This window comes from Phytophthora ramorum (assembly GCF_020800215.1).
Source record: "Phytophthora ramorum isolate Pr-102 chromosome Unknown Phyram_PR-102_s0009, whole genome shotgun sequence".
Taxonomy (NCBI): Eukaryota; Oomycota; class Peronosporomycetes; order Peronosporales; family Peronosporaceae; genus Phytophthora; species Phytophthora ramorum.
The window spans coordinates 773,070-798,687 of record NW_027150655.1 but is presented as its reverse complement, the minus strand read 5'-3'; the positions used below and the strand labels follow the sequence as shown (position 1 = coordinate 798,687).

Genomic DNA, 25,618 nt, shown 5'->3' with positions numbered 1-25,618 from the left:
AACCCCCTGGATCATGTGGCGCCGCTCGCTGTCGCTGTCGCTGCGCTCGCAGCTGCAGACGCTCCAGCGCCGGCCGGCCGCTCCCTCGCGCTGGCTGTCGTCCGCCGCGCTCTCGCCCGAGGAGCAGGAAATGCTCAACGAGCCTCGCGAGGCCATGGACTACGACGTGCTGCTGGTACGTTGCTTAATGCGGAATCAGGGTGGGGAAAGCAACACTCACTTGCGTTTTGTATGAACATCAGGTCGGCGCCGGCCCCGCGAGTCTCGCGGCCGCGATCCGCATGAAGCAGCTCTCAGCCGAGAAGGGCACGGACTTGTCCGTGTGCGTGGTCGAGAAAGGCGCCGAGGTGGGTTCGCACATCGTGTCGGGCAACGTGTTCGAGCCGCGCGCGCTGGAGGAGCTGCTGCCCGACTGGAAGGAGCTGGGCGCTCCGCTGGACACGCCCGTGACCAAGGACCAATTCCTACTGCTCTCGGAGAACAAGTCACTGGGTCTGCCGCACTTCCTACTGCCTAAGGAGGAGGTGAGCATCATTCTCGTTCTGGTGGTGGGTGGCCGCCGGCAGTTTCTGACGGTAAAACGATCTTTCGTTCCTCTGTGATTTGACGTAACCCTTAGCACAACGACGGCAACTACATTATCAGTCTCAGCAAGTTCGTGCGCTGGATGGGCGAGCAGGCCGAGGAGGCTGGCGTCGAGATCTACCCGGGCTTCTCGGCCTCGGAGGTGCTCTACCGCGAGGACGGCTCTGTGGGCGGCATTGCCACTCGCGATGTCGGCATAGGCAAGGACGGCAAGCCCAAGGGCACCTTCGCTCGCGGCATGGAGCTGCGTGCGCGTGTGGTACGTCAGGAGTGCTCGTGTTGGTGTAACTTTTGCAGCCGTTGACTGGTGTCTTTTGCGTATTTCTTGCAGACGCTCTTTGGTGAGGGCTGCCGCGGCTCGTGCAGTGAGGAGGTGATGGAGAAGTACAACCTGCGTGAGGGCGTACAGCCGCAGACGTACGGCATTGGTGTGAAGGAGGTGTGGCGCATCCCCAAGGAGAAGCACCAGGCTGGACTTGTGCAGCACACGCTGGGGTGGCCGCTGCAGCAAACCCTGATGGACAAGACGTTCGGCGGCTCGTTCATGTACCACATGGAGGACGACCTTGTGCAGATTGGTGTGGTCGTGGGTCTGGACTACGAGAACCCGTACATTAACCCGTACGAGGAGTTCCAGCGGTTTAAGACGCACCCGGCCATCCGGAAGTACCTGGAGGGCGGTGAATGCGTGCAGTACGGTGCGCGTTGCTTGAACGAGGGCGGCTACCATGCTATTCCGAAGCTGACGTTCCCTGGCGGGGGTCTGATCGGTTGTTCGGCTGGTTTTCTGAATGGCGTGAAGATCAAGGGCACGCACACCGCTATGAAGTCGGGTATGTTGGCTGCGGAGGCTGCGTATGAGGCTCTGACCGCCACCGGCGCGGAGCCTGTGGTCGAGACGGCGGAGATCAACCCGGAAGAGCCTGCGATTGACATCTCGAGCTACGAGGCTGCTGTGGAATCGTCGTGGATTGCCGAGGAGCTGAAGGCTGTTCGTAACGTCCACGCCGGCTTTCACAATGGCTTCCTGCCTGGTCTGCTGTACGCCGGAGTAGCGACGCACGTCCTCAAAGGAAAGGAGCCGTGGACCATCCCGAACACGGTTGCAGATTCAGCGAAGACTCGCCCGGCCAAGGAGTTCACCCCCATCGAGTACCCGAAGCCGGATGGCAAGCTTACGTTTGACTTGCTCTCGAATCTGCAGCGCAGCGGTACCAATCACAACCATGACCAGCCTGCGCACTTGCGTATTAAGCCCGAGCACTCGGAGGTTCCTTCGAAGGAGTCGTTCCCTGTGTACGCCGGACCGGAGCAGCGATTTTGCCCCGCCCGCGTGTACGAGTACACGGATGGCAGCGCATCTAACGGCGTCCCACAACTCGTGATCAACGCACAGAACTGTGTCCACTGCAAGTGCTGCTCCATCAAGATGCCGAAGGAGTACATCAATTGGACTGTCCCTGAAGGCGGAGGTGGCCCTGCTTAGTAAGTGTCCTTGTGTGGATGCACATGCTCTTGATGTTTGTGATGTCGAATGCCCTGACTAACTGTGTGCTGTTGGCTTTGTACTTGCGCAGTGAGCTGATGTAAGGACCTCTTGGAGACTTCGGCTGGGGCTGTAGTAAATATTCAATCAATCATACCCAATACCGGTTGGTACAAACTAGAAACCAGCAACGTCTTCACAGCACTGTCAACTGTTCAGGCTGTGCATTGATGGAGCTTAGCCTAAAATCTTTGCTAGTGCCGTCTTCTGCAGTGTTGTAAGATGGCGAGGGAAAGTGATGTCGAATCTGATGCGCAAGTCGCCGCGCTCTCCTGGCTGACTGGAGATCGGCATGCCTTCCTTCTTCACGACTTTCTCGGAGCTGGGACTTACCACTTCATTGCACGAAATGGCCAGCTTGCGGCCGTCCAGCGTGGGCACCTCCACGCAGTAGTCGCCAAGCGCCTCGCTGAGCTTCAACTTGGCTGTGAACACAAGATGAGCACCGTCGCGTTTGAAGAGGTTGTGCTCTTGCTGGGCCACCTGGAAAATCACATCCCCCGCTTCATTCGTGCGAGTTTCGTTGCCCTCACGGTCAAACGTGATCTTCGTGCCTGCCTTCCAGCCCGGCTTGACTTTGACCACGAAGGTTTTGGCATCGGCTACGAGCTCGTCGTTTTGCAACCGCTTGCGCTCAACAATGACGGACTTCGTAGTCCCCTGGAAGAGCTCTTCCAACGTGCACGCGAGCTCTCGCACAATCGCTTCGGCCTTCTCGGGGCCCTTCTTACGCAGCGAACTGGCAAACGGCAGTGTATCGCCGAAACCAAAGTCACCGAACGGGTTGTTCGTCCCAAAGAACTTGTTGAACACGTCCTCGGACGCGCGCTCGTTGAAAGCGTAGCCGTCACGCATGTCGCCATTCTCGTCTGGCACACCATTCTTGAGACCGTCGTAGCCATATTGATCGAAAACAGCTCGGCGTTCCGGATCGCTTAGCACGTCGTAAGCCTCGGAGATCTCCTGGAAGCGGTATTGGGCTTCAACCAGATTGCTCTTGTTCTTGTCCGGGTGCCATTTCATAGCGAGCTTGCGATAGCTGTCACCGAACCACAACAACAGATTTCAGTCCACTTGACAGGTCCCAATAGTTTACAGAGCTGAGCACTCACGCCTTCTTGATCTCCTGCTCAGAGGCGCCACGTGGGACTTGCAAGAGCTCATAGTAGTCCATCTTGCGCTGGTTGTTGTATGAAGATATCGAAGTGCAAACGCGCTTGTCGTTTCGAGAAATGGCGGCTCAAGACGTCGGCGACAACTAAAAATGGGCAACAACCGGAATGCGAGCTGCAACTTGGAAGTATGGTTGGATTGACAAAACAAAGCTGTTTGCAGATATATTACGTCTGTCGGCTGCAGTTTGTCGACTGGTTGATTTGTTCTGACGTCCATTTCGTTCCAGACGAGCTAGAAATCGCGGTACAGCATGAGCATACCATCCAAGTGGATGATGGCACGGTCGAGACGGTCGAGAGAGCGGCTGAGCTTGTCGAATTTGTCGAGATCGTTGGCTTCGACCAGCTGCTCCGAACGAGCAATGAGCTCCTTGTTCTCCTCCGCCTCGAACTTGCGCCGCCGACGCAGACGGCACAGCGAGTCCTGCACGCGCTCTGCAATACGCGTCTGCATCTGCGGCACGTCCACGGACCAACAGAAGAAAGTGAAGGCGGGGTTGTGGTCCGCGCGCTTCGGGATTTCCTGCATTTTTAGCAGTTTGTCCGTGTACAACTCGTAAAGCCGGTGCCGCGCATCGTTAGATGGCAGCAGCGCCAGCTCGCCGATAGTTTTCTGCTCTAATTGACGCTTCTCCATAAGCAGACGCACGATACGAGCGCTCGCAACGCCATACTTATCCTGGATGTAGGCGCGTGTGGTGGCCTGCTGCAGGAACTCCACAATCTTCTGCATGTGTACCACGTATTGGCCGCCGTCACCTGAGCGCGCCTGGGTGGGGTCGAATGCCTCCTGCGAGACCTTCATCACCATGCCCGATTTGTCACGGCACATCACCATGATGTAGTTTAGCAGTAGACGCCACGGATTGTTCGCCTCGGAAGGCAGCGCCTTCTTCACACTCTCCATTTCGAAAAGGTCGCGCGCCGACACGGGGAACGAGGTAGGCTCGTCTTTCTCACGTTCCCGCGGCGACGAGTGCTGAAGCATGGCTTCCACGATCACACCAGCCACCGCGTTAATGTTTTCGGTCGCAAATTTGATGCATGCCTTGTGCCGCAGGTCGCGCAGCAGCTGTGTAACTCCGAAGCGCCAGACCAGCGAACGCTCGTCGGTAGTTGCCCCAGAACCATCAGGAGCATCTTCGCCGCTAGTCTCACCACAAGTAGTGCCGTCTCCAGACGATGTGCCCCGGGTAGGCAGTTTAGCGCGTTTCGAGTTTTTCTTGCGCTTTGAGCCACGACCCGACGAGGTAGACGACGAAGCTGAGTTCGGTTCCCATTCCGCCTCCGAGTCGTCGTTTCCCTTACGAGCTGCCTCATCGGCCTCCAAGATCATCTGTAATTCCACTGGGATAGCGTTTCCTGACGGCGCAGAAGGCGCCTTCCGCTTCTTGCCACGCACGGTAATTCCATCCTCGCCAGCAGCCTTACCATTTTTGTTAGCACCGTTCGCACTGGAAGCGTTTCCACCACCACCAGCAGCAGCAGCCGCCGCTGACTTGCTGTTCAAGTTGCTCGTAGCACCCTTGTCCTGACCACGTCCCATAATGCTCGCTGGGAACTCGGGGCCCTCCTCGGGCTCCACCACCTTCAGGTCAAGCGGGTGCACGCGCGAGATGTATCGCTTTTTGGCCATCTCCACGAACGCCTCCTGCACCAGATGACGGCACTCGTCCAGCTCTTCCTCGCTAATGTCATCGTCCTCCGCCGCTGCAGCTTGGTCGCCCTCAGCCTCCTGCGCCTTCTGTTTTTGATCCTGGCGACGCTGCTCCGCTAAGTTGTAGGCCATCGTTTCCAGCGATTGGTCCATGCGCACGCGGCCTTGCACCAGCACCTCCTCCATGATTACCTCGCCCTCCACTCCGAACATCCCCTTGGCCAGCTCGATGAACTTGGGGAACCGCAGGCGATACAGCGCCTCCTGCACATTAATCTGCCACAAGCAAGAAACGCACATAAAACAACATCAACAATAAATCCCCATAAAATAAGAAAACATCAAGTCAACAAATATTTACATTGTACGCGACCGTCGGCGCGCCGCCTCGAATGGCCGCCACGGGCGTCACATCCAGTACATTGTGCTGCAACAGCTTGAGCAGCGCGCACTTGATCTGCACACCAAATAAGCAGCATAACATGTGAGTGCCATGTTTAAATATATAAATGTGGGACACTATTTTATAGCACTACCTCATGCACTGACGGCGCCGTCGCCGCTTTCTGGCGCTGCAGCTTGTGCGCGATTTCGGCCAGACGCAGGCCCTCCGAGCGTAGCAGCGCCTCGGTCACACGCTCGGCCGCGTCACCGAAGTCCTCGCGCACGATACTCAGTACCAACGCGCGCTCCGAGCGCGTGGCAAACGCCGCCTTCTTGTCGTCCGGCGCCATCCGTCTGCAAAATGTGTCCGCCACCAGTGGATACGATACACGTGTGTCCCACACACAAAATGCATGTGGTACACACGTTTCGCCAATACCAGTGTGGTCTTGACGAAATCCGTATGTTTCCTATTTTTTGGCGCCACGAGCCATTTCATTCCACATCATGGTCGAGGCGCGGAAGGGGCCGGCGGAGGCCACCGAGTCGGAGCCGTCCGAGTCCGAGATCGAGGAGCAGCTGAGCGCGCACGCAGCCGAGGCTCTCAACCACTTCACGCGCACTCACCACATCAACGCCAGCGTACGTAGCGGTCTTACATTCCGTCGCTTAACTGGGCGTCACCTCTTGCTTTTGTGTGCAGACGGAGATCGCACGCAACCGTCTTAAGAATGCGCTGTATCTGATCGACCAGCGCCGGCGCCGCAAGACCTACCCCCTGGCGGCCAGCGATGTCTTCCATGAGGCCATGCAGGGCTTCGGAGTCGCGCAAAGTGGGATTTTATCGAGGATTTCCCAGTTGGAAGAAGATACTAAAAGGTGGGATTTTATGCTGATTTTTTGCAGCGTCGGAGCTGCCGGTGCCTCCAGACCGACACCTGAAGGAGATGACCAAGATCTTGCTCCAGAGCCAGACGCTGCTCAAGCGCGCCGTGATTCTGCCCAAAGTGCCTCCGATCCCAACGGCTACCATGTGGACGGCGTTGGCCAAGAACTACGAGGTGGAGGACGAGCCGCAGCTCAAGTTTCTGCCGTATTTCGGTGACGACGACGAGGAGGACGTTGTGTCGGAGTTCTACCAGATCAAGTGAGAGAAGTTGGGGTGGGGTGGGAGATGGCAGAAGGCTCACTGGGTGGTGACTGTGTATTAGGCAGCAGCGGACAAGTGTGTGCGAAGTGGAGTACACCAAGGAAATGTGCGAGGCGGTGCTCAAGTCGCTCCAGTCCACGTGGGAGCTCACTCCGAGCGACCTGAAACGCGTGGCAGACGTGATCGAAGTGGAAGAAGAGGTGGGACTGTCGTGAATTTTTTTTTGTCGTACCGAGTGAAACGCTCACTTGCTGCCATGTGAGTAGGTGCTGGTAGAGGTGCACAAGAACCTGCGGCTGGCACAACGCGCGGCAAAGAAGAAACGCCGCACCGAATGCAACAGCGCGACGCCAACCTATGTGGAGGCCCGAAACAAGGAGGATATATCACAAGCTGAGGAGGCGAGCATTTCGATGGACGAGTACTTCGAGATGTACGAGCAATCAGCTGATTCGTATCGTAGTACGTACCTTTGTCCAATTATTGTACAGTGTGTTGTTTTGGTAACGGTGATGAATTGCTTGCACAGCTCTGTTCTGTCGGCGATGCTTCGTCTATGACTGCGACTATCATGGATGTGTTGAGCAGCCAAAATTGGTGAGACAATATTCAAAAGAGAGACTGCGTGGGTATTCGAGTGTTGCAGCTGCTAATTATTCTGACCTGCATGATATGACTATTAGAATACCTCGGAGCAAAACGCCGTCGCGCTCAATATGAAGGAGAAGGAAGCAATGATAAACACCGGTAGAAACTGCGGGAACAATTGTTTCTTGGCACAGACGAGCTCCTCGAGCACCAACGGGTTTTCCAAGGCCCGTGCCATCTCGGCCACTTTCGGGTGGAATAAACTGACGCGTATTATATGCGCGCGCGCCTATTTCCTTTGCTGGGGTAACTTCTGTGAAATGGCACACATACTTGGTGACAAGACTTGCTTGGAAGTCGCCGAGCTGTGTGCATACTACGATATCAATGACCGCAGCTTAGTGAAAGAGGTACGCATGCGAGGCAATGAACTTGCTATATTAACAAATTTGCTGACTTGATGCCTTACTGTTGTATTCGCCAGGTCCGGCCTCAGCCCAAAAGTCGACGCTCGCGGAAGAAGAAAAATGCGCGAATGTCAGTTGCTCATTTACAGAGTACGTTATACATATGTACATTGCATCTATATGTATTTGTCACCCTAGATACGCTGGGATGCTCTGAGATCCAAGCAATACAGCCGCAAGGAGGACATACAATAAGTCGTGCACGCGCCCTCCATTTTCCTCCTGCTGAGCGAGAGATCACAGTCATCGGGCTTTGGTTGGGTGCACATTTCCCTAGGGGTTTCAGAAACAGTCTCTATGTATGCAATGCGGCAATGTTAATCTTCTTCGATACTTCTGTGTTACTTGACAGACTCCCAAAACGGCGTCGTCAACTCGGTTCAAATCAAGTACGTGAATACAACTAACCAGCGTACAGTGCTTAGCTTGACTTTTGTGCTGATGTCGCCTGCTGTTTTAGAATCGAGCCTTGCTCTCATGACGGACCTTGCGAACAAGGCGTGTGCTCCTGTGTTGACGACGGCATTTTCTGCTCGAAACACTGCCACTGTGTCCACGACGAGTGCAAGATTTTCTTCCCCGGGTGCCAGTGTCAGCGTGGTCGCTGCCGTACGAAGGCATGCCCGTGCTTCTGTTCAGGCCGGGAATGCGATATTGATCTGTGCAAGGTTTGCTGTACGGACGAAATTGCTGCGCGCGAGAAGGAAGAGCCATACGATGACAAGTCAGACACGGCAAAGATGGACGAAAAATACCAAACTTCCTGCCAGAATCGCAGTATCGCGCTGGGCAAGCAGAAACATGTTCGTATGGGGCGCTCGAAGTTGAGTGCTGCTGGCTGGGGGCTGTTCGTGGACGAGTTTGTGGCCAAGGACGAGTTCATCATCGAGTATATCGGTGAGATGGTATCGCAGGAAGAAGCTGACAGACGCGGTGCCGTTTACGACAAAGTCGACCGCAGGTACGGGTCACACGATTGAGCTGTGATCTTCGTCGCACCTGCCTTTGATGCTTACTGCGTATTTGAATTTCTTACCAGTTACCTATTCAATCTGGATACGAAAACTGTAATCGACTCAACGCGGAAGGGAAACAAGACGCGAGTACGTACCATGCACTCACCTGGTTTTATAGTACTTGTCTAACGCTTGTTCGTTATCTTTTCGCTGGCGATCAATTTTCTAGTTTATTAACCACTCCAAGAAAAGTCCAAACTGTGCGTGCAAGATCATGAATGTGAGCAGCGATTTCCGCATTGGCCTGTATGCAACGCACGATATTCAGCCGCACACAGAGGTAGGGAAATCCTATTTCTCTCTGCAGTCGACTTAGTCACGAGCCTAATTCAAATCCGTTGGCAGCTTTTCTTCGACTATGGATATGACAAGGAGCTCTACCACGCGGAACTGCTGAAGCAGCCAACAGTCACCGAGTGGATGGAATAGGACCAACACGTATCGCAGGACGCCAGCAGAAACGTTGTCCAGCAGGTGCCGCCGCCTACATGCACACGTTTAAGAACCTGCAAGCGAAGTACTTTGGATATAATGGAAGTGACGTTGGCAGTCGTCGTCGAATTTTCAGAGCTGAAGGATGTTAGTTACGTGTCGCTCGGTTCAAGTTGAACGTTCCAGACAGGCGTGCAATGCTCCGTTCAGAAACTTGCTGAAATTTGATGTTTGTGCCGGAGCTCTGCAATGCTTGCAATGTAGGTGCTGAAGCAGTTTAAACGACACCATTTACCAGTTGACACATTTTGGAATCACCACTATATCCGTACGTCTACTACACTTCAGTTTCATCTGCTATGTGTTTCGTTAGGCACCGTCTGAAAACTAACGCGCTGATATGTTCACCATGATTACTGGCTTCAGCTGCGAAGTGATGTGGAAAATGACATTACGGAGTAAGTGTTTGTTACACATGCCGAAGTCTTATACGTCTACCAATCGAACATGGCGATTGTCGTGTGTGTTTTCGCCCCTGTACATGTATAGCCAATATTCGCAGTTCACCACGACTCTCCGACGAGTTCAGTTAAGCAAGCGAGTGTGTGGCTAGTTCGAGGGGTTGTCTTTCGTCTTTCGACCGGTGGCCTGACTAATGGAGACGCATTTTCATTTTGGATTGGTAATCGGCGATACGGTGCCAGAATGATCGTTTTACCATTCTTACTCGCCATTGTCAACTTGGCGATACCACCCGCAAGCGCCGACATTCCTCGCGCATGCGTCGGGGAAGACACCCAGAAACTGCCGTTCTGCAATCCCTCACTGTCGACTAACCTGCGGGTGGAGGATCTACTATCTCGACTGCCGCTACAAGAGAAGGCCACACTACTTACTGCCCGCGCGAGTCCTCGAGGGAACATTGACAGCATCGGATTGCCCGAATACAATTGGGGAGCTAACTGCGTCCACGGTGTGCAGTCAACATGCGGCACCAATTGCCCCACATCGTTTCCGAACCCTGTCAACCTCGGCGCCATCTTCGATCCGCAGGTGGTGTTCGACATGGCCCAGGTCATCGGGTGGGAGCTGCGCGCTCTGTGGCTTGAGGGTGCCACGGAGAACTACAAGGGCGGACCCCACCTCGGACTCGACTGCTGGTCGCCCAATATCAACATCAACCGCGACCCGCGATGGGGTCGCAACATGGAGACACCGTCCGAGGACCCGCTGGTGAATGGCAAGTACGGCGTCGCCTACACTCGGGGACTGCAGGAAGGCAAGGATTCGAGATTCCTGCAGGCTGTCGTCACACTCAAACACTACGTCGCGTACTCGTACGAAAACTACGGCGGCGTTGATCGCATGCAGTTCGACGCCATCGTGTCGCCGTACGACTTTGCCGACACGTACTTCCCTGCCTTCCGCACATCGGTGGTGGACGGCAACGCGAAGGGTATCATGTGCTCGTACAATAGCGTGAACGGCATCCCGATGTGTGCGAACAACCGGCTTGTGAAGACGCTCCTACGAGACACTCTGGGTTTTGACGGCTACATCACGAGCGACTCGGGTGCTGTTGAGGCCATCTCGGACATGCACCATTACACGGGTTCGCGATGTGAAGCAGTTCGGCTAGCAATTCTGGCAGGCACCGACATCGACAGCGGACCGGCATACCAGACATGCCTGAAGAAACTCGTGCAGAGCAACCAACTGGAAGAGAAGGCGGTGAACGACGCGCTGCGTCACACGCTGAAGCTGCGTTTCGAACTGGGACTCTTTGACCCTATCGATGACCAACCGTACTGGAACGTGGCGGCCAGCGATGTGAACACGAAGGCTGCCCAGGAACTGAGCTTGAACGCCACGCGGAAATCGCTTGTACTACTGCAGAACAACGGGTCCGTACTGCCACTCAGCAAGGGCATCAAACTGGCGGTGGTGGGTCCGCACGCGAAGTCGAGGCGCGGATTGTTAGGCAACTATCTGGGACAGATGTGCCACGGCGATTATAACGAGGTGGGGTGCGTGCAGACGCCACTGGAGGCAATTATTGCTACAAACGGCGCCTCGGACACGACGTTTGCTGCGGGCTGTGACATCAAGGGCAACTCGACTGCTGGTTTCGACGGAGCTGTGGCTGCCACGAAGAAAGCGGACGCCGTCGTGCTGTTCCTGGGCATTGACTCAACGGTGGAGGAAGAAGTGGGTGATCGTGACAACATCAAGCTGCCTAGCATCCAGATGCAGTTGCTGGAGCGTGTGCGAGCCGCAGGCAAACCGACCGTCGTGGTGCTCATTAATGGTGGTGTCCTTGGTGCTGAAGACATCATCCAACAAACGGACGCACTCGTCGAAGCCTTCTACCCAGGGTTCTTCGGAGCGCAGGCGATGGCCGACGTCCTCTTCGGCAGCGTCAACCCGAGTGGCAAGCTGCCTGTCACCATGTACCGCTCCGACTACGTCGACCACGTGGAGATGAAGAGCATGGATATGACGAAGCATCCCGGCCGGACGTATCGGTACTACAAGGAGCAGCCCGTGTTTCCGTTCGGGTGGGGTCTCAGCTACACGACGTTTTCACTGTCCACCGACAATGGTACGGTTGGGACAAGCTCAAGCTCAAGCGCGGGGATCGAGGGTGAAGATGTTGGGTACTCGACTGAAGCGGTGTCAGACTCTGTGAATACGACGATCTCTGTGACGGTATCAAACGACGGCGATGTTGCTGGCGACGAGGTCGTATTCGCGTTCTTCCGACCGGTCAGTACGGGTGTCACGGGTCCGGGGACGCTGCTGAACAAGCAACTGTTTGACTACCAACGAGTGAGTCTGGAGCCGCTGGAGAGCACGCGAGCAAGTTTCACGGTGACGCGCAGCTCGATGGCCCTGGTAGACGAGAAGGGCAATGTGGTGAGCTTCCCCGGTTCGTACGAAGTCATCGTGAGCAACGGTGGGAGTGAGCGCTTGACATTCAATGTGGAGGTCAAGGGCGGTGAAGCGATTCTTCGAGCTCGTGTACAGCCGTTTCCACTTTCAGAGGCTTCAGGCACATCGGGTACGACTTCGAGTACTCGTGTTGGAGTAGTAGGCATGTGTATTCTTTTGATTGCAATCCTCGTTGGGATTGTAGATTAGGTTAGCTGTTTGAAGTGTGTTTCCGCTTCAGTCGCATACAAGCCACTGGCCGTATCATGGCGCTTCGCTAGATGCCATGTAATGAAGTAAATTTTACTAACAAAAAAGCACGGCAACATTCGATAGGTCGGTTACGTCGGAATGTCCATGATAGCGCGATAGTGCTGCATCTTTGATCGTGTTGACTTACGGCTTTCGAATCTCACTGTCATCAGCTTGCTTTGTCTGTTTATACACTGCAGACGTCTCGTCAACAGTGTATATGTCTGGGATACTTCTGGCTGTTCCTTCTAATCGCTTTCTGAAGCACTGTATTCGTTCGCATTGAAGTTCCTTCAAGTAGTCATGGCACCGAATTGAATAGACGGCTTCGTGTTCGTTTTGAAGATATGGGTATTGCGTTTGCTCTACTTCGAGTCGAGAGCCTTCGACGACCTCAACGGAAATTGGAGTGTCCTTATCATCAGTTTCATCGATGCAAACCTCAAACTGCTCGAACAGCGGCTCGGGACAAAAGGATGGTGATTCAATCAGACTTGTCGACGCTGATGTTGGGTGTTTGGGGAGTTTGGAACTACAAGTTCCGCACGTCCGAATGGTATTTTCTGCGAAACGGTGGGATAAAAACTATCACACCACTAAAGACCACGCAATTCATTGTGTCTTCCCGGTCTTTTTATTTATTTTTAAAACCCCAGCATCACGATAGATATTATGGCGGACAGCAAGCAGTCAAGAGGGCCCCTTGCTCTCGGACCGCATGTTGGGCACAGCGGTCCAGCAGGCAGTCGCCAGAACGCACCACACATGGGATCCTCCATGCAATACGCCCCCCCCCCCCCCCCCCCCCCCCCCCCTTTATAGACACGTCGATGCACGTAACAGACTATTTTGTCGAAGCGACAGGAGTGGCGCTGGGCGTTGTGCCAGCAGGAGCGACACCTAACAGCTTCCTCCAAATGACACTCTTGTTTGTCGTGGCTGGCTCTGGAGGAACTCGCCCAGTGCCTCCAAGCACCACGAAGAACGCCATGTACAGCAGGTAGCTGGCCACCAACGTGATCTCCGTGTACGTGGTGAATCAGGAGTCTTTGAGCTGGACGCGGATGTGCACGCATCTTTGAGATCCAAGGCGACGGTGCCGTCCCACAGCATGCGACCGTCTCAGTTGGCAACGTGGCGTTCCAGTTTCGCACGTTGACAACGTTCATCTAGGAGATGCTGTGGTCTTGTGAAGCCTCAAGCAACGGCGAATTGGTTTCCAACTCCGTGTTGGTAACGACGTGCTTCTTGAGGCTTGCTTGGGTCGGACAGCAGTCAAACTGTCCACACACACACCAACGATCTGCGAGTCGCAGACAAATGCTTCCTCGATGATCTTGTCCTCGTATTCGACATCCAGGAAAACGCTTCGTGTTACGCGATGACCACCACCATGAACGAGTTCAGTGCAAACGCCTTGCTGGTCGCATCTTGCACTACTTCTTCGGAGCTCTAATGAGGCGAACACCTTATTTATCTGCGTCGGGATCGTGTTGAACTTGTGCAGGATCACCTGGATCCACTACAAATGCGCGGCCCGGAGCGCCCGAATTCTTCTAGTTGCTTCGACAAGTCGGACGCGCAACTTTCCAAAGTCGTGAATCATTCTGGGGGTGAGAGTGCTGCACTTTCTCGCTCGGGCTTGGCACTGTGCTATTGCTCATTCCATAACTGAAGCTGAATCAAGCAAGCCAAACCCAAGACCACCATGTTGACCAAGGTTTACGTTCGCAAGGCGCTGACGCAGATCAAGAACAAGCACTCGTTCCTGGAGGAGAAGCACTCGCTGCTGGAGAATAAGCACTCGCAGAACAAGACCGCGCTATCAAAGCTTCAGGATGAGCACGGAGAGCGTCAGCGCGATGCCAGAAAGGTGGAGGGCATGGCCTTTCTAATTGAGCAGGAGATCATGCACCTAAATGCCGATCAGAAGCCACTTCGGGCCGATCACTCAGAGCTGGAGCGCGCATGCGATTCGCTCATGGAGGAGATGGATCAGAAGGTGCTGAACGTGGAGAACGCCACCTTCCTAGAGTAGGAGTCTGGTGTGACCTACTGACCGGTGGCCAGGGTGGCCAGGGTGGCTGAGCTGTATATCGAGACGGAGACCGAAGGGTTTTATTTGGACCATATCCCGGTCATCACAAACGGGGTCAACGCAAACGCGCAGCTTAACTACGTGGTTTGGTGGTTGACCAACCCTGTCACTTACTCTTTTGCAGACACGAACAAAAACACTTTGACACCCTCCCCATCTCCTCTCCCCGCGCGCTACCGTGCACTTGAATGATGCAGCATCATCGGCGCCAGCTCTAGTGCTATCACCAGCATCACCCCCGGCATCAGTCGAAGATGGATCAGCCCACCACCGCAGTTCGGATTGTGTGCGTCTCTCGCCTCAGTACCGCAGCTCGGATTACGGGCGTGACTGATCTTGATGTACCATTCCCACGACTGGTACCCCAGCGATCCAAGCAGCCGCTGCAACTCAAACCGTTCGCGAGTGTCAAGCAGACGCCAAAGCCCGAGCCGTAATCACATCTCAAGCCGGCACCGAAGTCATGCTGTGGACACGACTCAAGCCAGCAACGAAGTCCGAGCCGTGGAAGCAGGTCCAGCAGCTCAGGCCGTGTGTGATAATCAAATCGGCGACGCAGCGTGCGCCATGGGCATCATTCGTCTCGGGGCCGAGAGGCGGGCCATTCGTGTGACCCATCGCGGTACCTCATTTTTGTTGGGGATATACGAGGGACTATTCCATATCGCAACCGTTCCGACTTCCCTACACTTTCCGACACTCAGGATTTAGACAAAGACGGGATAGTAATCGGAAATAAGTGGGATCGGAAATAGGTGGGATCGGAAATAAAAGAGAAACTAGTGTGAGAGGGGGTCAGTCAGCTTTCGAAAGAGAACTCACAGCAGCAAGGAAATGGGCTGTAGAGGCCTCTGGGCCGAGAAAATCGACTTTTTCATATATGCATGCTTTTAGGCCCCATAGCAATGTGCACGAGGGCCGGCAAATTCATTAGTGAGGGCTGCATCTCACCAGGGGGGGCCACAATTAGGAGCGATTGGTTTCAAAAGAATGGCACAACTCTCGCAATAGTGACATAAGATCCCTAAGCCACTCATTTATAAAACCTCACCGAGGTTTTACTTGGCCAATGACGGAGCAACACGAGGACACTCACAGCTCACTTCGGCGCCGCACCCCAGTATGCTCTCAGTCTCTCTTTTTTCGTCCAAGCTCCGCAGCCAGCTCGCCCCCCCCCCCCCCCCCACACACACCTCTCTGCTTTTAAGGACGCGGCCAAGCTTAGCCAACACTGCTGGTGCAGCGCTCGGATGGTAACGAGCGGGGGGTCCAATTCCCTACTGTTGGCATTTCCTATCTGTTTTGCTCTACCTGCTGCTACTAACTTCTCACAGTTTTACCTGCGTGTGCTGCCTGCTTCTGCTGTCTGAGTGTGCTGTTGTCTGTGTGTGTCTGTGTGTGCCGCCTGCTTCTGCCGCCTGCGTGTGCTGCCTGCTTCTGCCACTTGCTACTTCTGCTGCCTGCTTCTGCCGCTTGCTGCTTCTGCTGCCTGCTTCTGCCGCCTGCATAAGCTGTTGCCTGCGTGTGTGCCGCCTGCTTCTGCCGTCTGCGTGTGCTGCCTGCTTCTGCGTGTGCTGCCGGCTTCGGTTTCTACAGGTGCGAGCTTTATATAAAGTCAATCAAAGCAAAATGATTTTCCTATTCGCTTTACAGCTACTTGTTTCCTGATGAGAGAAGGTTTGTGACTTCCTTCCTGAACATTGCAGGACTAAAGCGCGTCGATCTGGACACCGTGCAGATTTTGTCGATGTCAAGAAGAAGGAGCACGTCACCTTGCAGGAAGGCTTCAATAACACGTTTCATGAAGTAGAGAAGAAACACTCCGCAGTCGTCCGTGTTTGTCTGCTTCGGGCTTGTGTGAACGCCTCGCATGATGAATGCTGTTGCGTCCTTATCTGCGTACTTCGATTTCAGTTCTTCATCGAAGTACGCACCCACAACTTTCTTGACTGTTTCAATCTTCGAAATACCGAGCGAGTCCACGTGGACAATACATCGTCGTAAACCAACGACTGCGTGCACTGGGTTCTGTACAACAGCAAATGTCCAGTGATATCCCATGTTAATCGGAACAATCACGTGATCGTAGCTATCGTAGGGAAATGTACTCGTAACTCCACAGCACTCCTTGTACGCCGACTTCATGCTTCGCCCGGAACTTTTGAATGCAGCAAATATATATCCAAAGAAATTCGCGTCCATTATATAGGCTCTCCCATACACTGGTATATGTTCCCTGATGTAGTACGTGATAACAACATCATTTAGCCAATTATCACATTCCAATGTCTCCAGATAGGTTCGCTGAACAACCAAGCGAATGTTGGTTTTTCCAAGAGCAAAGCTGGGAGTTCGAGTCTCACAGACAATATTGGATGGGTCCACATACGCGTTATCATATTCTCCACCAGAATCATATTCCATCGCCTCTTCAGTGCTGTCGACCAATGATATAATCTTGGGCGGTTCCGTCGATTTATCAATCGCGGATGGCATTTCCAATGGAGAATGGTGAGCTCCGATTGGCGATAAAGGCACCTCCAATTGAGAACCTGGGATCGCCTCACAGCTTTTAGGCGACCTTTTCGGCGGCGCTGGAGGGACTTTAGCGGGAGAATCCGATACCGCAGGAGGGGAGACCTTGAACTTCTTCTTCTTGCTGGGCTGCATGTGGAATTCGTAGGTGGCGATAAATTCACTAAGCTTGTGGCGCTTGATAAATCTATTTAACCACGACAGTTGTGCTCCTCTCGTACGGGTAACGAACCCAGGAACTTTTACTGCACAGTCGTCGACGATAGCAGCTCGCGTCATCTGGGCGTCGATATCGCTAGAGAGCTTTATCATGTTCACGAGGTCCTCTTCATAACCGTGTGTAGATGATGGGGGACCGGATCGAGTAGTGGTGGCATTGTTGACGCCTGCTATGAGTTTCTCTTCAGCTGCGCGCCATCCCAGCAGCGTTGATCGAGAAACCCCCAGGTGTCTGGACGCTTCAGTGGTAGTCCACCCCTCCAGCTTCCATAGCGATACAGCCTCCAACTTCTGTTGATCAGTGATCGCGGTGACCGTGTCCATCGCTCGTCGCTTTCCAAAGTGAGAATGTTCGTACTATACGGGTTACTCGACACATGTACGGGTTACTCGACACATGTACGGGTTACTCGACACATATACGGGTTACTCGACAACCACATATATCACCACGTATACGGGTTACTCGACACATGTACGGGTTACTCGACACATATACGGGTTACTCGACACATATACGGGATAGTCGACACATATACGGGTTACTCGACAACCACATATATCACCACGTATACGGGTTACTCGACACATGTACGGGTTAGTCGACACGTATACGGGTTACTCGACACATGTACGGGTTAGTCGACACATATACGGGTTATCCGACACATGTACATGGTTACTCAGCAGCCTATCGCATTTCTGTTTTCTGGTATTCTTGCTCACACTTATCACACGTGACCTGTCACTGAGAGTATGTCTTGTGTGTCCACAGGAGCTGGATCTTGGATTCGCTCAGTCGCGAGGAGAAACCTGTAAGCGATGATGCGCTCGTCAAGATCACCAGATCGAAGCAGCTTCCGCATCTCGCGAAGCACGCTCCCGGCTCCCTTGGCGTTGATGCCATTACCCCGCAAGTACTCGAGCACGTTGCGCTCAGCGAGACGACCAATTTCCAGCACGTGATCCTTGAAGTCCACCGTCTTGGCGTCAAGGATGAAGCCCTGATCGAGGAAGAGCTTCATAAAGGCGACAACGTGGCGGGATTCCGACTTCTTCTGGCGATCGGCGGAGTCCCAGACGCGCGGCAAGCGCGTGTACCACTCGAACCACATTGACGACAGGTTCGTAGCTTGTTTCTTTCTGCGTTTAGGCTTGGGTTCTTGATTTGACGCCTCATGTGATTGTTCTTCTTCAGTCGTTTCTGGTAGCCCCTTAGACTGAAGCAGCGCAGCCTCGACAATTGTCATGCGCGCAGCCATGGCCTTGTTCGAGGCAATAAGCTCATCAATTACATCTAAAAGGTGATCGATTCTTGGGCTTGTGTACTTGCTTGTATCTTGCTCTGATTCTTGGACAGGTTGAGAGGCATCGTCATTCAGGGCGACAGACCACGCGAGCATGTCGGCGGTCTGGATGCCAACAGCCACCATGCACTCATCCACACGCATCACGATGGGGGCAGTTGGAGAAAGCTTCTTCAACCTCGGGTAGTACCGGATCAGGTATGCAGTGAGAACACTGAGAACCTTGTTGCTTACGTTGAGTCGTTGATCCTTTAGACCCGAGCAGGAACTGAATAGGAGCGTTTGGAAACGTCCAAGTTGTTCCTGAGTCGTATGGTCCAGCTTCACGATGTCGATGATCGCTGGATTGTCGTCAGCGCTCCAGCCGCTCAAGACTCGAGCAACCTTCCTGTCCTCCCGCGCTGTGTTCGTGATGTACGCGAAGGCTTTGTTGGTCTTCGTCATATCCCATGCACCGCGGTCAAAGATCCACTGGGCAGCAAGACGGTCGTCTCCGTTCGCGTGCTGGGCTCCACCGCGCCGGAATGAGTGCGAGGTCAAGTCGGCGGCTGCTCCAGCCGGCTCAGCAACACGCTTCAGCATCCTGTTCACGTACGCCTGTACACTGTCTTCTCCCCGCTTGGGTGTCTTCTTCTGCGTTGAAACGGTTGTGGTCTGTGTCTCTGTGCTCGTAGGCGGAGTGAAGACGGCGGTAGCTGGGGAACAGCTTGCGTCTAAAGATACCGGCAGCGATGCCGCCGCGGGCACCACAGACACTTGGAGGGAGGCAAGTTCGACAGACAGTAAGTCATGCAGCGGGGCACCCAAGACGAGCGGCATCGCGCCTTCCGACACTAGTTCTGGGAGCTGGTCGAGCAGCGCTGCACACGGAGAGTCCTGCGTCGCCAGCGCTATAGCCAACGCATGCAGAGGACACGTCAGGAAGTCGTCCTTGTCCGGGACCAAGGTGAGTCCCTGCTCTTCTGACGTCTTGACGCGGAGTAGCCGAAGGTAGAAGGTGCCATCCGCTGACACTGACACGTGCTGCTTTCTAATGTAGCCCAGATCCGAAGATCGTCCAAAGCAATGCCACATCAAGCATGCAAGTGCAGCGTCTTGGTAGTCAGCATTGACTCGTGCTGTGCTGTACACATAGCGGATCAAAGACTGTAAATCCTCCTTTGTACAAGGAGGAGCTTTGTTAATTAAGCCGCCCTTCTCTCGTTTTAAGCAATGCTTATCTAGAGTTTTTCCTTGCTTCAATAAGATCAACTCAGTAGGCACACGCAGGTGTGGATACTTGTCGAAGAGCCATAGTTTTACATTTCTATGATATGATGTCGCAGTGTTGCGAGCAAGCTTACCTTTCTTACCTTCATTTGTAGCGAGATAGAAGCCGAACCGGTCCATTGTTACCGCTAAACGTTTACCGGAGGTGTCAAGGAGAAAGCTAGCATGGAGAAACTCTACGCTAACATCCTCTTCCTCCAGCATCCGCTCGAAAGCTGCAATCGCGGTGGTACGCGCTTTCTGAGTGTTCGTAGGGACGAACGCCGTGAGACTCATGGCTCCTTTTCTTCTTTTTTGCTACTGTTAGAAATGCTTGTTAAAAGGACTATATGTGCGTCGACTAATCCGTACAAGTGTCGAATAGCTCGTACAAGTGTCCAGTAACCCGTACAAGTGTCGAATAAACCGTATAAGTGTCGAGTTTTCCGTATATTGACTGTCCTGTCAACATGTTCCTACTCTAGGACTGCACCTAATCGTATGAATGGCTAGAATATTTGCAAAATATATTTTACCTTGGTATTCGCATGTAGATATTCATATTTTGGCTGTACTTCCGACAAATATTTGTCGGAAAGTGTCGGAATGGAAACCCTAACCCTAATACTTTTAATTGGACAAAATAGTGGAATAACGTTATGTAATTGGTCAAAATAAGGATGCGTAACAATCCTGCCTTGTTATCCGTCGGAAAGACGCGTATATTCATCCATATCCCGTCTTGTAGAGCTTGATATGATATTACTTAGTTCTACATGTGTGTTCTCTACGTAATGTATCCATTCAGTACTTTGAATGGAGACCAGACTTCACTACATCCCGACACTTTAATATCTAAATCACAATTCAGTTTACCTGGTCTTCCCTAAGCTCCCTCGCCTCCGCTCCTTCCTTTTCAACGACCTTTGACAATTTTGGATCGCTGAGGCACTTCTGATTCCAGGCTCCCGGATTGTGGCAGAAGCTTGGACCCTGAGTGGAACGAGCATTGCAGCAGCAGCTCATGTCGCGATGGGCGGTCCGACAGTTAACGCAAGAACACACAATGTGACATGCTCTCAATGAACAGAAAAGCTGACAGCGTAGGTCTCAACACTGCACCGTCAACTAAATCATATACACTCGTATTAGCGGCACCGTTGAATGATGTAGTTGCTGATACAGACGAATCCATCATGGATCACAATGTACCTGAGTCCAACGTCAAACATAGCCGAGGCACCGTTGTGCATGCAGCGGGTCACGCATACACGGGATACCGTCGGGCGGGGAACATACTATCATACAGATGCAGCTCGCACAGAAGCACACAATGCACAGCTAAGTTGCATTTCCACATTCAGAAAAGCGGGTATGTAATTTGGGGTGAACATTCTTGTACAAGCAAGCGCACGGCTGTGATGGTACCTGGAGTAGAATATGACAGAGCCGATAAAGGAGGCGACAGGTATGATAGCACTTACGGGCATGAAATTGATGGGAGAACGAATCTAGAAGCACAGTCGAGAAGATTTCAACCTTGAGGAACTGTCAATAGTACAATGCCGCCTAGCTCGTGAGCAAGTCATTCTGCGCATTCACAGGACCCCATGCAGCAATTTTGGCGCAGATTTGCATGGTATTGTCGAAGTGCCGCCGCTGTCGTTTGTGGTAGGAACCAACCTGCTATTTTTTTTCAGTTCAACAGGTCGTATATGAGTGGATCTACACTAGAGAGTTTTGTGGGGTGGGAACATCCAGCCCTTGTCAAGCTACTGAAGTACACAAATATGACAGTATTCATCGACGGCACATTTTGTTGTGTCCCCGTCCATTTTATTAATGCGCAGTTGTGATGGTGTTTGACAGCACGACGGATATGTTCGTGCCGGTGGTCTTCACCCTGTGCTCCTCCAAAATGCAAGATACGTATTAACACCTCATGGAGGCCATGAACATTGCTGCCGGTGCCATGATCCAAGCACGTATAGCTACATGCGACTTTGACGCAGCATTGCAGAAGGCAGCATATGTACCGTTTCCAGAGGCAGATCTGGTGGGCTGCCATTTTCATTTCAAGTAGGCCTACCGAAGAAAGATGCAGGCTCTGCGCCTACCAAAAACGAGATTCGAGTCCTTGTCAAAAGTGCTACGTCGACAGGATTGAAGATATGTACAAATACCGCTCTAAGAACATCGAAGCCGGGATTCTGAACCAACAAACTTGTCATTGCCAGTAGAGCTTAGTGAGAGTGCCGATGAAGCCGCAACAGTTTGCTAGACATTGAGATGTAAGCCAACCCAACAATAAATGCTCATTGAACTGATAAACAGCAGGTGAAAACGCACCAGTAGCTATAGTTCTTGTTATTTGTCTTTGGACTAACCCTTAGGCTGGTCAAGGTTGGTCAAGTCGGTGGGTCAAGCCGGATAGATCAAGGGATTGGTCAGCTGACCGTGTTTGACTTGTACCAAATATGGTCCCCAAAATCGTTTACCACGGAGGCCGAGCAGGAGCGCAAGGTCACTGAGGCACACCACCTGGTCAAGGAGCGGGAGCAAGCACTGACCCAGAAAATTGTGACGCTCGAAAGTGAAGTGGCGGTGATCAAGACGACGTCCAAGAGTGAGGTTGCGAATCTCGGCGATGTCATCAATCAGATGCGTGTCGTCTTCGCCATATCCCGCCGGTCCAGCGAGGAGACCACGGACAGACAGACCAATGAACTCGCAGAGGCCAAGGCTGAGACACTCTGCAAACTGATGAAGGTGCTGCAGACCAGCGGGAAAACGGCTATGACTACGAGGTTCTGCTCATTAGTTCGAAGTCGTTCTTGCTCGTGGTCGCCGTGAGCGACAAGGAAGCAACGGCTGAAAGAGAAATGTCACTTCAGTTGTAGATGTATATACGTATAGTGAAGGTAAATGCATGACTCCATTTTTATAAGCAACTGCAGGTGGGAGTTGGCGAGGGCGAATAGCAACGTGAAGGTTATGAAATTAAGGTCGTATGCATGAGGAGAATCGAAGGCCAACGAAGATTGGAGAAACGGCGTCACCCTGAAGCTTAAGACCATATCCCTGCTGCTTCAGACAGCCTGCAGTGTTCACCAGGACCAAGAAGGTTTTCCGCCTTGGAGGTTTTTCCCTCAGTATAACACAAAACCACTGAAGAGACGAAATGAAGACCTCACATTACTATTTGGTATCAGGAGCTTACGACACTTCGCCCTACCAGGCTACTCCTGAACCTAGTGCTACGCAGAAGACACTACGCGAAACCAAGGAAGTGTCTCCTAGTGACAAGATGGGAAGCTGACGCCGCCAGCAAGACGCTTCTGGCCGTGGAAGCGGCTTAGATTGTCGAGGTGCCGATGGAGATGCAATATCGCCGTGTACAGAGGCGGGAGGTGGCGTTAACGGAGATTCTGGTGAGGCAGGAGAAGCTTTAGCTGAGTGGAGAGACTACGGTGCGTTCCAAGAGCACGACAAAGACGGCGGTGGCACCTGTAAAGTTACCGACGCTGACGCAGCAGCTGTCCAAGGACTCGATGAGTGCTGCGAGCAACAAGTCGTTCGGTTGGGCGTCCAAGACCAAGACGCTGGAGCCTTCGCCATCGCCCACGTCGCAGCTTTCTCGGCGGTCGGCAGCTTAGTCGTCTTTGACGAATGCTGGACGTGGACTCCTGCGTATCGGCTGCTGCGGCAAGATCATGATCAGCGACAAGTTGGAATGGTGGCGTGGGGAACTGACCCGCTTGGAGGCACTCATTTCTGCCTCTTCGCGTGGTCGGCTCTCCAAGGCCTCTCCAGTTTGGCGGGGCAGAGACTCATCTCTCTCTGTCCCGCGCGATTCTGTGGCTATTCTACGATGGAGGTTCCTGGGCGTGGAGTGCCGAGGCTTGGCATGTAATGGGTCTGCTTAGACCCACTACTTAAGCTTACACGTGTGCGCACGTGTATGAGGAAGCGTAGGAGTCGTTTACTTAAGTTCAGTATACTTGTATCCACAAGTTTACTTAAACCTAGATAAATGAACCAAACGGAAGCTTTGGTGGTAAATGAGAACTGTATTGATTGTAAATGGGGTTTCCTCCTAAAACTGATATTTCTAATGAGAGGTTCTGCCATTGGATGGCTGGCAGAACCCCTATCTATTGAATGACTCTCATTGGTAGAAAGGTGTTACTTTCTACCAGTCATATGCCTTTTGCTATGAATGTGGATCACCCTGTGGTGGTCACCTGAATGTATCCCTTAGTGCATGTTGCTCTAAGGTAGGAGGTGAACCGAATGTGTAGCCCCGCTACACCATCCCCCCGTTAGGATTTGACGTGCCGGTCTCGACACGTCAATCCGTATTTTCTTCGGGAGAACACGTGCTCATTCCAAATGAGCACGCCAACGACGTCTTCGTCCAAGACGCCGGCCGCTTCGGCAACAGCAAGTGCTGTCGTCGCCTCCAAGGCGACGACGGCCGCTGCCTCAGCCACGACCGCTACTGGCATCGCCTCGATGGCGATGCCGACAAGCGCGGCAACAGAGAGTCGCCTCTCTGTTGCTGGATACCACTCGAGATGGCATGAGAAACATGCCATCCGAAACAAGACAGGCAAGATCATTGCTGTCGAAACCGGAGTGGGTATCTACTCTCCGGGTGGAGAGAGGGAGTTCCCCTCGACTACGGTAGCGAAGTCGAGGAGGGGGAACTCGAAGGAGACAAGGACATCTTGTCTCCGGGCCACACTGACCCCAATGTGGGTCTGCGTCGTCCACGCGAGGACGACCCGAACGCTTCGAGCTCGAAGCGTTCGCGCAGCGGCAGTGGAACACCGCTCGCTGCCGCTGGAGCCTTAACGACTCCGCGGGATGGAGATGACTCTGCTCCATCCGCTGTTGTTGCGGCCTCGCACACTGAGCCAGTGCGCGAGCCGTGGATGCCGTCTCAGTCTGAGATCGGCAGCCGATTCGGTGCGACCGCGCCACCGAATCTGTACGCGCTGTATTCGTGCAACGCCATCGTTGACGATGACGTCGCGAAGCGAGTACACTTTGATCCGTTAACGAATCAAAGGCGCGACTACTACGTCGGGCTCTTCCATGAGCTCCGATGGTTTGCGAGTAAGAAGACTTCTCGCAGAAGCAAAGTGCCCGAGTGGCAGGCACTTTGTCAAAGTTGGAGTGCCTTTGTTGAAAACTTCAACAAGAACCCCGCTGGCTATCGCGACCGGATTAGCCAGGCGCGGGAGCGCTACGAGAAATTCTCGAAGCGTGGTAAACTTGAACGACTGCACCATGGTGCAGTCGGTATTGGACTTCCTTGCGCAGTGCCTTATGACACTGCTTGTGAGTACTGCTACCCCGGAGCAGTACGCATCACCGAGCGGGACGTCAACGGGTACACGTCCATGTGTGTACCTGACGACCTCAAGACCCTGCGCGCCAGTTTTCAGGCGCAGACGTCTTCTAGTGCTGCGGATAATCGCAGCACTTATCCGAGTGCTGTAGGCGACTACAGCGCTCGCCCAAGTTTTACGCCCTTCGGCGGAGGTGGCGGTGGCGGCCTTCGTACGCCGTCACCATTTCCGGAATGTCCTCCATCAGGACATTCCGTGATTCCCACGTATCGTGTTGGGGAGGAAATCCTCTCCAACGAATACGAAAATGAACCGGACCTTGGGTCTGGTTCCGATGACCAACAATTCGCTGGACGATCCAGCGAGTTGCCCCGCGTGCGTCTCGCAACGGGGGGGGGGGGGGGGGGGGGGGGGACGGGAAGACGCCCCGGGTTTGGTCAACCAAACTTTGAGTCTCGCTTGGAGGCTGTTGAGCGTCTCCAAGCGTCGCAGTTCGCTGCTCTGCGTCAGGAGCTGAGCTTGTTGAAGGCTCAGCTCGCGGAGGTTGCGCAGACGACCTCGAACGTAAAGGTCGAGGTCGGGACGAGACTCTCTGGCGTCTCGAAGCGCGTCGCCGCGCTCGAGAGCGCTTTGGCGAGTCACCAGACGTAGGTGACTCGTGCTGCACGTAC

The 25,618-nt window shown here is 53.5% G+C and overlaps 5 protein-coding genes across 5 annotated transcripts; 3 read left to right on the top strand and 2 right to left on the bottom strand.

Moving 5' to 3' along the window:
* Positions 1–13: 13 nt before the first annotated feature.
* On the top strand, positions 14–2,175 carry KRP23_9959 (Electron transfer flavoprotein-ubiquinone oxidoreductase, mitochondrial; the record flags this gene model as incomplete). The annotated part of the gene is made up of 5 exons (XM_067895579.1): positions 14–175; positions 243–524; positions 620–844; positions 917–2,070; positions 2,163–2,175. The coding sequence occupies 5 exons, from the start codon at positions 14–16 to the stop codon at positions 2,173–2,175; spliced, it is 1,836 nt and encodes a 611-aa protein (XP_067741782.1).
* A 133-nt stretch (positions 2,176–2,308) lies between these two features.
* Positions 2,309–3,305, bottom strand: KRP23_9958 (DnaJ-like protein subfamily B member 4; the record flags this gene model as incomplete). The annotated part of the gene is made up of 2 exons (XM_067895578.1): positions 2,309–3,170; positions 3,244–3,305. The coding sequence occupies 2 exons, from the start codon at positions 3,303–3,305 to the stop codon at positions 2,309–2,311; spliced, it is 924 nt and encodes a 307-aa protein (XP_067741781.1).
* Positions 3,306–3,538: 233 nt separating this feature from the next.
* On the bottom strand, positions 3,539–5,697 carry KRP23_9957 (DNA-directed RNA polymerase III subunit RPC3; the record flags this gene model as incomplete). Its single annotated transcript, XM_067895577.1, has 3 exons — positions 3,539–5,239; positions 5,325–5,420; positions 5,500–5,697. 3 exons carry the CDS (start codon positions 5,695–5,697, stop codon positions 3,539–3,541), a joined length of 1,995 nt encoding a protein of 664 aa, XP_067741780.1.
* A 157-nt stretch (positions 5,698–5,854) lies between these two features.
* On the top strand, positions 5,855–8,997 carry KRP23_9956 (Histone-lysine N-methyltransferase EZH2; the record flags this gene model as incomplete). The annotated part of the gene is made up of 13 exons (XM_067895576.1): positions 5,855–5,989; positions 6,051–6,180; positions 6,254–6,494; positions 6,559–6,697; positions 6,764–6,959; positions 7,027–7,094; positions 7,181–7,495; positions 7,570–7,642; positions 7,905–7,941; positions 8,013–8,513; positions 8,592–8,655; positions 8,738–8,848; positions 8,914–8,997. 13 exons carry the CDS (start codon positions 5,855–5,857, stop codon positions 8,995–8,997), a joined length of 2,094 nt encoding a protein of 697 aa, XP_067741779.1.
* A 708-nt stretch (positions 8,998–9,705) lies between these two features.
* Positions 9,706–12,141, top strand: KRP23_9955 (putative exo-1,4-beta-xylosidase bxlB; the record flags this gene model as incomplete). The annotated part of the gene is made up of 2 exons (XM_067895575.1): positions 9,706–12,061; positions 12,137–12,141. The coding sequence occupies 2 exons, from the start codon at positions 9,706–9,708 to the stop codon at positions 12,139–12,141; spliced, it is 2,361 nt and encodes a 786-aa protein (XP_067741778.1).
* Between the last annotated feature and the right edge of the window lie 13,477 nt (positions 12,142–25,618).